Raw genomic sequence first — 11,164 nt, forward strand, 5'->3', positions numbered from 1 at the left:
TGAGGGGGTTTCCGCGGCCCCCGGCCCGAGGGGCTGTGAGCCGACAAGGGCTGGGGCTCGGCGGCCCCGGGTCTGCGGGGGTGTCCGGGGTCCCCGGCCGCAGGGGCTGGGGGTCGACGGGCGCCGGGGGCCCCGGGGACGGGAGCCGGAGGTCCGGCGGGTCTCCGGGCGCGGGCGCCCCAGCCCGACCGCCGGCCTTGGCGCCGCCCCGCCTGACATCAGTTCCTGCCGCCGCCGCCGCCGCCGCCGCCGCCGCGCACAGCCCGCGGCCTCTTCCCCGCCGGCCGCGCTCCGGAGCCGCCGGGCCGCGGCGGAGCGAGGGGCCGGGCGAGGCGAGGGCCGGGCGGCGGGCGCCGGGCCCCGCGGCCGGCACGACGGAGCCCCCGCACGGCCGGCGGCAGCGGTTGGCGGAGGCCCCGGGCCCCCGGCGCGGGAAGCGGCGGCGGCGGGGCGGCGGCGCCATGGAGCCGCGGGAGGTGAAGGACCGGATCCTGGAGAACATCTCGCTGTCGGTGAAGAAGGTGAGCGTGGCCTGCGCCCCGCGGCCGGACCGCCCCCACCCCCCGCCCCAGCCCATCCGGCGCCCCCTCCTCTCTCCTTCCCCCGCCGCGGGTCGCTCGCCGGGGCCGGGGGGTCCCTCCCGCCCCCGGGGCTCGGGGACACCGCCCTTCGCCTCCGCGACCCCGGGGGCCAGGGGCCGCTGCGGGGGAAGCGGGGCGGCTCACGTGAGCGCCGCGGCCTGCGAGCTGTTTGTAAAGAACAAAGTTGAGGTCAGCATCCCCGGAGCTCCCCCGGGGCCGGCGGGGGCCCTGCGTCACTCCGTGGGGCCGCGACCCGGAGCCCCCTCGGGGCGCCGAGGCCGGGCATGAGCAGCCTCGGCTTCTCCGGGTTCTAGGTGACGCCGCCTCTGGCCCCGGGAAGTTCCCTGCATGGTCTTGCTCAAGGATGGCAGTGGGAAGAGGCTCTTTTCAGGGCTTTGACTGAGAACCCCAAGTGCCCGGGGACTGCAGTTGGGTGGTGACCCATGGAACTTGGTGGCACACAGACACCCTGCTGCCTGGGGCTCCCTGCAGTAGACATCATTGCCCCAATTCCAGGTAGAAAAAATACTGCCTATTAAGGGTATGTCACTGTATGTGTGAGAAAGTCAGCTTATCTAGAAAAGGGTCCTATTTTCTTAAAACCAAACCAGGATTGACAGTCATTTGAGGAATGCGGTGAATAATATATATATATATATATATATATATATATATATATATATATATATATGCAGTGAATATATATACATATCCCCCCATTTGAGTTCCTGGCTTACCTGATACAGTCCTAGAAACTGGTAATGATTCAGAGGGGGAGGAAAGGGTCATCAGATTATTTTAATTCAACAAACCAAAATGAAGAGAATTCATTAAATCAACTATTATATTTAAATAGTTCCCCCACCCACACACACACACGCTTAAATTCCTCAGAAGTAACACAGGCTAATCAGTTTTACCTTTCATTGAGATCGATGTGCCTTAAAAGAAAAGTAGATCCAAAATGATCTTACTGAAATGTTCTTCTAAAAGCACAACTAAAAGTAACTTTGCAGACATGGGATAAAAGTTTTGTTTATTTACTTTTCCTGAGCTTTGCTGATGAAATTGGGGTATAGGTTTTGCTTACTCAAGGAGTTCAGGATAAGCAAATGCTTTGTTAAAAAGCGATAGATTTTTCATAATGGAAGAGAAAGGGAGACTGCTGACACTTCTAATCTAATCTGGGCTGATAATGGCTTCAGGTAGGCCAAGCACTTTGTCTCTGGATTTCCAACATATAAATGGGGAAGGTTCTGGTAGATAGTGGGTAGACATGGACACTGTCATTTGTGTAAGCATGAATCTTTTTAAGACAGAGATTCACTCTGTAAATCAGGCTGCCATTTATGAAAGAGTTGGGTGTGCTTGTCAAGATTCTTGTAATCGTATGCGTCAGACAAGCACAGTTTTATTGAGCTGTAATGCTATGCCAGAAGATAGAAGTCTCGCACTAGCAACTGGAAACCCATCCCTGGGTGCGTCACAACCAAAGGCATGACTCTAGCATCACGGTTAAGAACGTGGATTCTGGAGCGTGGCTGCATGCCCTGCAAATTAGTAACCCTCTAACCTTAGGTAGGTTCCTTAACCTTTCTATGCCTCGTTTTTCTCATCTATAAAAGCAGGGATAAAATTAGGGTTGTGAAAATTTAACGAGAGCATATAAAGAATGTTGAGCAGGGCGCTCCACCCAGTCTTAGTTAAGTTGTCCGGGTCTGTTCGGGCTGCTATAACAAGCTTCCATGGACTGGGTGGCTTATAAACAGCAGGTATTTATTTGTCACAGTTCTGAATGCTGGAAGCCTGAAAATAGGGGGCCAGCCTGGTTGGGTTCTGATGAGGGCCCTCGTCCTGTTGCAGACTGCTTACTTCCCCTGAGTTTCTCACCTCAGGGAAACAGAAGGGACCTCTCCAGGAGCTCTTTTATTAGGGCATAAATCCCTAGCGTGAGGGCTCCACCCTCGTGACCTCAGCACCTCCCAAAGGCCCCACCTCCTAATACCAACACCCTGGGGTAGGATTTCAGCCTACGAATTTGGGGGGAGGGACACATTCAGTCCATAGCACAAGTGGTAGCTTTTTCTGTGTGTGGGAGAACCAGTTCCTCATTTCTACAAGGTTCTGAAGATGGCTAAGTGCCTCACCACCTAAGGGTTGTTATACAACATCATTTGGACTTGTTACCCACTTTCTTTGTATACTGTGTTTCAGGGAACTGTTTTATATTCTTGCATCATGAAGTGCATTTGGTTTTCTGAATCAGAGTATCTGCTCCTAAGAGGAATTGGATGGGCTACAGTCATAGGTGTTGAGGTCTAGCAGGCTTGGGGTCACATTTGTCCTTGAACACCAGTCTCACCTAAATTTGTTATTTAGCGCCTTGAGAGTTGCTTTGCTTTTTCTTCTTTCATTCATCCTGCTACTAGTAAAATGGTCTTGCCGATCCTTTTAGAAGGTTGTTCCCTGAAGAAAATTAGATGTGTATTTCTGCAAAAAAAGATCCATTGTGTATTACTATGTTTGCAAAGGGTATTTTAAAGATGTATTTACTTTTAGAGAAAGAGAGAGAGCATGCAGGGGGAGGGGCAGAAGGAGAGGAGAGAGAATCTCAAGCAGGCCCCACGCCCAGTGAAGAGCCCCATGTGGGGCTTGATCCCACGATTCTGAGAGCATGACCTAAGCCAAAACCAAGAGTCGGACACTTAACCAACTGGAGCCACCCAGGTGCCCTGGCAAAAAGTATTTTATAACTTTTTATTGAAATAGAACATACCTACAGAAAATAGAATATACTTACACTCCGAAGTGTATGAGTTCTCACAAAGTGAACATATGCACACATCCAGCACCTAGATTGAGAAACAGAACATAACCATTATCCAAAAGCCTCCCTTGTCCCCCTCCCAGAAACTACACGCCCAGGCGTAGCCACTCTCCCAAGGAGTCTTGTTGAGTTCAGCCATTTTCACAGGTTTTGTGATGAGGAGCATGCACTGTGACCCCGGAGAGGTGACAGAGCTGTTAGCCCACCTGGATCCAGGGGAACCTGTGTTTTTGATATGAAGGCAGGGTTCAGGGGGTTAGAGAGAATTGGAGAGTTTAATAGCACAGTTACATGAAAAGCAAGTTCCATAGGTTCTAGAAAGGGAGAGGAGGCAGAAACATCCCAGGGGCAGATAATAAAGCTTGCGGTTGCTGATTTGTTAATAGTTAAAAGACAGCTGTCCAAGTCAAAGACAGTGTTGGCATTTTGAATTGGCATGTGGTTCTACTATATAGTATGTTCTCCAGGGGAGGGAAGACAATGGTTTTCTTTTCTTTCTTTTTTTTAAAAGATTTTATTTATTTATTTATTTGACAGAGAGAGAGAGCGCGCGCGCACAAGCAGGGGGAGAGGCAGAGGGAGAGGGAGAAGCAGGCTCCCCACTGAGCAGGAAGCCCGATACGGGGCTCGATCCCAGGACCCTGGGATCATGACTGAGCCAAAGGCAGTCGCTCAACCAACTGAGCCACCCAGGCGCCCCAAGGCAGTGGTTTTCATGAGAGTTCTATTTTGTTTTTGAGGAGCGTGTTTGATGCATACATGTGCAGTATGAGTAAGAAGCAGCCTCTGTCCCCCAACAGTTTGTATGATGGTTGGAGGGAGAATTTAAAAAAATCACCATGTGGGGCTCCCTGCTTCTCCCTCTCCCTCTCCTCTGTGCTCTCTCTCTCAAATAAATAAAATCTTAAAAAAAAAAAATCACTAGAGCAAGGAGAAGCCCCCAGAGAAGGAGGGCTTAACTGAGTCTTGACAAATTGGTTTCTACCAAGAAAGAGAAGAAGTAGCCTTTGCAGATAGAAGGAACAGCTGAAACATCCCCGAGGACGTGGGGACATCCCGGCGGTCTTCCGAGGAGACAGACCAGTCTTCAGCGTGCTCAGGGTTCTGCTGGATGTAGCTGGAAAATGCGTTGCATGGAGGCTGTAGAACATAGTGGATGCAGGTGCAGGTTTCTGGGGGGCACAAACCTGAGTCTGGCCTTGAGTTCTGGTTGTGTCACTGACCTTTCTGACCCTGGCAAATAACTGGGCCTCCAGCAGCCTCCTCCTTCAGAACCTACTGATAGTGTTGTCATGAGAATGAAATCACAGGACAGAACACACTCCAAGCACTTAGCACAATAATGTAGCTCATGACCAGGCCTGGATGGAACACCAGCTATGGCCACCGCCGGGCCAGGGCCTGTGTGAACTCTGCAGTCAAAGCCTCAGATGCCTCTTCTCGGTTTCTTCAGGCTCAGGGTTTGTCAGACTTTTTCATAAAATGTCAGGTAGTTTTCAGCCCATATGGTCTCTGTTGCAGCTACTCAGTGCTGCCCTTGTAGCTCCAATCCATCCAAACAGGAGAGCAGCTATGCTCTTTACTTACAAAAGCAGGCTGCATTTAGCGGGCCGTACTTTGGATATGTGCCTGCGTGCGTGCATAAGAAGTCCTCATCTGGGGGCGCCTGGGTGGCTCAGTTGGTTAAGCGACTGCCTTCGGCTCAGGTCATGATCCTGGAGTCCCGGGATCGAGTCCCGCATCGGGCTCCCTGCTCAGTGGGGAGTCTGCTTCTCCCTCTGACCCTCCCCCATCTTGTGCTCTCTCTCTCTTTCATTCTCTCTCTCAAATAAATAAATAAAATCTTAAAAAAAAAAAAAGAAGTCCTCATCTGGGCGCCTGGGTGGCTCAGTTGGTTAACCAACTGCCTTTGGCTCGAGTCATGATCCCAGGGTCCTGGGATCAAGCCCCACATCGGGCTCCCTGCTCCGCGGGAAGCCTGCTTCCCTCTCTCCCACTCCCCCTGCTTGTGCTCCCTCTCTTGCTGTCTCTGTCAAATAAATAAATAAAATCTTAAAAAAAAAAAGGGGGGGGTAGGCTACGGTCATCAGGGTAGGCTGCAGGTCACCTTCAGAGAAATTGGTATGACCCGTCCTACAGGTAATCAAATCTCTATGGCAACCGTGTTTCTGTGTATTATATCAGGCTTGTGGAATGAGTTTGGACATTGGTAAATCCCACCACATGTCCATGTGTTTCATTTTTCAAAAGTATTTACTGAGCACCCCCCCATATGTCCCTACTGTCCTAGGCCCTAGGAGGGTAGGGGTAGTGGTGAGCAAGGCAGATCAGATCCCTGCCCTCATGGAGTGGATATTTCAGTGAGAGAGACAAGTGATGAATTAGGAGACAAACCAGTACAAAGATCATTTCAGATCATGATTAGTGATATGAAGGCATTATAATGGCAGGATACTGTAATAGAGAATTGGCTGGGGAGTTTGCTATACAGAGGAGGTGACCAGGGAAGACTGGCCTAAGGAGGTGATGTTGCATCCAATAAAGGACACTGACTAGGGTAAGAGAATGAAATGGTATTCTAAGAAAATGAGTAGTGGTGGGGCGCCTGGGTGGTTCAGTCAGTTAAGTGTCTACCTTCGGCTCGGGTCGTGATCTCGGGGTCCTGGGATCGAGTCCCACATCGGGCTCCCTGCTCAGCAGGGAGTCTGCTTCTCCCTCTCCCTCTGTCTGCTGCTCCCCCTGCTTGTGCTCTCTCTCTCTCTGTCAAATAAATAATCTTTAAAAAAAAATGAATAGTTGTTTTTAAAAGCACACAAAGAGCTCAGAAACGTGTAAAATAAAAAGCAAGGGGCCTCTGTTCTCTGTCTCCTCAGGTCCAATTCAGCTGTCCTTAAACAAGGTAAATAAGTGGATTTTATTTTATTTATTTTTTAAGATCTTATTTATTTGGGAGAGGGAGAGATCATGAGCCGGGGGAGGGGCAGAGGGACAAGCAGACTCCCTGCTGAGTGGGGAGCCCGACAACGCAGGGCTCCATCCCAGGACCCTGGGATCATGACCTGAGCCAAAGGCAGACACTTAATAGACTGAGCCATCCAGGCGCCCCTGGATTTTGATAAAGTAACCACCCAGGGAATGAGTGTTCCTAGGTCAGGACAACTTTCCCTCACCTGGGTCTCCTGCCCAGCACAGACATGCTGCCCCACCAGCTTAGGCCCTGAGTGAGGTTCTGTTTCCAGCCAGGGACCCCGAGCAGGGTCTCCTGGTCGGGGTTTGCTCACACTAAGACTAAGGAGCTGCCACTGTGTTGTTCAACCTAGCCTGTGGGCGCGGCTGAAGAGACTGGCAAGGGTGGTGGGCACCCCCCACTGTTCCCATCCCTCAGATCGGTTAGGTCGGCCAGCTCATTAAAAATTCGCTAGGGCAGCTGATTTCTAGAGAGGTCCTTGTATTTATATATATGTGGGAAGTATATTGACCATTGGGTTTCAATCAATAGTTTTGTGCTCTCTGACTTCATGGAAAAACTCGAATTTAAAAGTCTTAAGAGTGGGGCCCCTGGGTAGCTCAGTCGTTAAGTGTCTGCCTTTGGCTCAGGTCATGATCCCAGGGTCCTGGGATCGAGCCCCACATCAGGCTCCCTGCTCCGTGGGAAGCCTGCTTCTCCCTCTCCCCCTCCCCCTGCTTGTGTTCCCTCTCTCTCTGTGCCTCTGTCAAATAAATAAATTAAATAAATAAAGAATTTAAAAAAAAAAAGAAAAATCAGGTTGGAACGTGGAAAGAAAGGAGTGGTGTTTGGAGCGTGAACGTTGTGGGAAGAAGGTTGGCACTTGGAGGTACCGTGGGGCTCTCGGGTGGGCCGATCTCCCCACTTGAGTCTCTGGTGCTCACCTCGGGCATCGGGATGCACTACCCTAGCGAGAGTATGATGCCGCTGAAGCTGGCGGTGCCCTTAGGTCCAAGGAACGCAGTGGGGCTCTTCTCCCGGGGGCCTGGCTGAGAAACCATGAAGCAGGTGTCTGAGCTTGGGACCTGCAGTGCAGGGCAGGCAACCACATCTGGGCTCATGGCTCTCCTCCAGGGGAGTCTGAACGAGGTGGCAGGGCTGGTTGGTGCGGGTGAGCTTTCCTTTCCAGCCCTGTCCTTATGGCTGCTCGCTTTAAGGTGGGAACATCCTAGAACCTCCCTTTGAGGCAGGAGAATAAGGAGAGTTTCTGGGAGAGTCCCTTTGGCTGGAGCTGAAAGTTCAGGTCGTTGGTCTGTTGGTTATTGTGACCATCCAGGGTCCCGAGAGCACTTCCTCCATCTTGCTTGCAAAGCAGCTGGTCCTGCCACACAACCATTCTCCCCCTGGTTTATGTATTTGTAATTTATCGTTTCCCCCTTTTCTTGAATGCTTTAGAAGCATTATAGAAACATAAGGAAAGGAGCACCTGGCTGGCTCAGTTGGTTAAGCGTCCAACTCTTGATTTCGGCTCCAGGCATGATCTCAGGGTCGTGAAATCGAGCCCAGCATCAGGCTGTGCGCTAGGTGTGGAGTCTGCTTGAGATTCTCTCTCTCCTTCTGCCCCTCCCCAACACTCATGCGTGCACGCTCTCTCTCTCTCTCTCTCTCTCAAAAAAACACAAAAAACAAAAAACATAAGGAAGTATTAGGGGCACCCGGCTGGCTCAGTCACAGGAGATGCAACTCTTGATCTTAGGATCATGAGCTCGAGCCCCATGTTGGGTGTAGAGATTACTTAGATAAAGAAGGGAGGGAGGGAGGGAGGAAGGAAGGAAGGAAGGAAGGAAGGAAGTGTTAGTGTCCTAGAATCGCCTCTCCTCCCTGGATAACTGTGCTTAAGAGCTGGAATTAACAGATTCTAAGAAACCCGGTAATGTATGAGAACAAGGAAGGAACTAGTGTAACCTTGAAATCCACAAAAATCTCCAAAGTTAATTTTAGTAAGTAGCCAACCTCTGTTCACACTTTCTGCCTAGGTTCTTTATTTTGGGTGTTACAGACTACCGAGGCATGAAAAGGCCAAGTGCACGAGATGTAGCAGGGTAATAATACCAGAGGAGTCCCTGCATTGAGTTTCTTCAGCACCTGCTGGTTACACACGTTTCCTGAGTCAGGCTCACAACACACTTGCAGGATAGGCCATAAGCCCAATCTAATACCTGAGTGAAATGAGGTTTGGAGAAGGAACTTGCCTCGGATTCTGATGCTCATTAGGGGCAGAGCTGGATTTGAACCACGTCTCTGGCTGTTGCTCTTTCCATTTCTCTGGGTCTTTTCCATCCGCATGATGTCTGTCAGGAAACTGTAACAGACAGTTCATCCTCTCGGGTCAGTCTTGTGGGCCAGGCCTCCTTAAAACCACGTGTTCATTGGACAGATATCTGCTGAGTGACGGTGACGTGCTGGATGTTCTTCCAGTCACTAGGAACCAGCAGTGAACAGAACCCCCCGAGCCCCTACCCGCTGCGGCTGGTACTCTAGGAGAGAAGACAGTCAACACATCACGATGGATTAGGTGGCCACCCAGCTGTCCCCCATGTCCGCTGATGGCCCGTATGAGTTTGTCATCCATGCAGTTGTTGTCATGCTTCCTGACGCTGTAGTTACATTGTTAGCCTCTGTCTGACCGTATTGCACGGACCATGGGGTGGAAGCACGGGTCCCCTCAGTGTCCTCAAAACCTAATATTCTGATTTAGACAGTGACCTGATGACATTTTCCATGGCAACAAAATGGCTCCCGGGTGAGGGGCACATTCGTGAGGTCATGTTGCAGATACAGCTGAGGAGAGGGGAAGTGAAAGCTGAATGCAGAACCAGTGAGGCTCCCAGGCCCTGAAAGACTGACTGAAAGAGGCTTCGAAAAACTCCCTTCTTCCTGCCAGCACCACACACACCACTGAACGCAGAGCACTGAGAAAGCAGGGCCTGCCTCACCTCCATCCCGGGGGTAAAAGTGTGGCCTAGAGTCGTGGTGCTGCCTGTTCTTTCAGGCCGTTGGTTGGCTTCTAGGGCTCTGGTGTTTGCCCAGCCACCTCCTAGCAGGGGCTCCTGCCGTTTTCGTCCCCACTTTGAAAGGAGTCCTCAGTCCCCCCATGAGAGGTCAAGCCCTGTGCCGCGTTCAGAGGGAGGACAATCTCAGGACCTTGGGGCTGGGACACTCCTCCTCCAGGAAAGAGAGGCACTTCACTGCTCTTGGAAACCATATTCCATCAAATTACCCAAAAGATCTGTGCCCAACTAAGCCTGTCCCCTTCTGCTATCACTGTTCCAACACCCCAAAGAAAGCACACACACAAAAAAATGAAATCCATGGATAATTCAAGTACCTGCTTTTTTTAGCCTTTTCTCCCTCCCGGCCCCGCCCCCCCCCCCCCCCATATCTTTCCACAGAGCTGCCAAAATAGCAGAGAGCTTGCCAACTCTCCAGCAAAGGGGCTGGTGAGTAGCGATTTGGGCGGTGGGAACGAAAGCCGTTATAATTGGGTGTATTTAGTAGCAAATAAATGGTTAAGAAGCATTGATTTCACTCATGTTGCTTAAGAAGCAATGTAGGCTCGTGGTAAACAAACAGCACACCCTGCATGGTGACTCTGCATATGGGGCCAGTCAGCCCTAGGATGCCACCCAGCCTGGGCACGAGCCTTTCCCGGGCAGGGGAACTGACAGATGGACAGTGTTTTTCGTGCCTACCAAGAAACCAGGCTGATCATTTCTGAGCTGCAGGATCTCTGGTTCTTATGTAGCAGTGATCTCTGGTTCTGTAATCTACAGTAACTGATTGTCCTCGGGAATGCCGTACTTTTCAGGCTAAGGTGGGGTGGGATCTCGGGTTAGGGATTTTATAAAATTAGGAGAGTTAAGTCATGGGGCGCCTGGGTGGCTCAGTTGGTTAAGCATCCAAGACTCTTGATCTCAGCTCAGGTCTTGTTCTCAGGGTCGTGAGTTCAAGCCCCACGTTGCCTTCGGCTCGGGTCATGCCACCCAGTGTGGAGCCTACTTAAAAAATAAGAAGAAAATAAAATAAGGGCGCCTGGGTGGCTCCAGTTGGTTGGGCGACTGCCTTCGGCTCAGGTCATGATCCTGGAGTCCCTGGATCGAGTTCCGCATCGGGCTCCCTGCTCAGCTGGGGGCCCTGCTTCTCCCTCTGACCCTCCTCCCTCTCGTGCTCTCTGTCTGTCATTCTCTCTCTCTCAAATAAATAAATAAAATCTTATAAAATAAAATAAAATTAGGAAAGTAAGTCAGAAACACTGCAGGTGCCTGGGGTTGCTGGAGTGGCAGACACCCAGCGGGCCAAAGCCTCTGTCAACATGCTCATGTTGTCTAGGAAGGAGGCAACTAGGACGCTCCTGACATTGTCCCCAAACTCCAGGTCCCCTTCTGCAGAGCCCTGGAAATGGCCCAAGGCCCTCCTCAGTAAGACGTGGGGATGAGCACTTCCCAGATGGTTACAGCAGGTACCCCAGCCTGTTGCTTTACCCTCAGGGGGGATGGAAGCAGAAGGGGCTCCAGGAACAGCCACTTCCATGGTGTCTGAGCACACCGGTCCAAGACGGTGCAGTAAGGCACAAGGACAACCGCACAAAGACAGGAGGGGCAGGGAGTGTCTTCACCTCCCTGGGCCCCAGTCTCCCTGCCAGCAAAGTAAGGATCAGATCATTTTTCTGATCTTCAGCACATTCAGTAGTCAGACTTTCTTTTTTTTCTTATTTTCATTTTAATTCTAATTTTTTAATTTTAATTTTTT

At 51.1% G+C, this 11,164-nt stretch overlaps 1 protein-coding gene across 2 annotated transcripts in view; it reads left to right on the forward strand.

Annotated features, from left to right (window-relative positions):
* The first annotated feature begins 248 nt into the window (after window positions 1-248).
* The window catches only part of PLEKHM2 (pleckstrin homology and RUN domain containing M2), a 30,843-nt gene continuing 19,927 nt past the window's right edge, over window positions 249-11,164 (forward strand). For both annotated transcript variants that reach the window (XM_081817537.1, XM_081817538.1), the window contains exon 1: window positions 249-521. In XM_081817537.1, coding sequence (XP_081673663.1) covers window positions 462-521 — 60 coding nt within the window. In that variant the 5' untranslated portion in view covers window positions 249-461. The remainder of the gene's footprint in view (window positions 522-11,164) is intronic.

Source organism: Leptonychotes weddellii, chromosome 4, assembly GCF_054177405.1.
Source record: "Leptonychotes weddellii isolate Sample4059 chromosome 4, ASM5417740v2, whole genome shotgun sequence".
Lineage (NCBI taxonomy): Eukaryota > Metazoa > Chordata > Mammalia > Carnivora > Phocidae > Leptonychotes > Leptonychotes weddellii.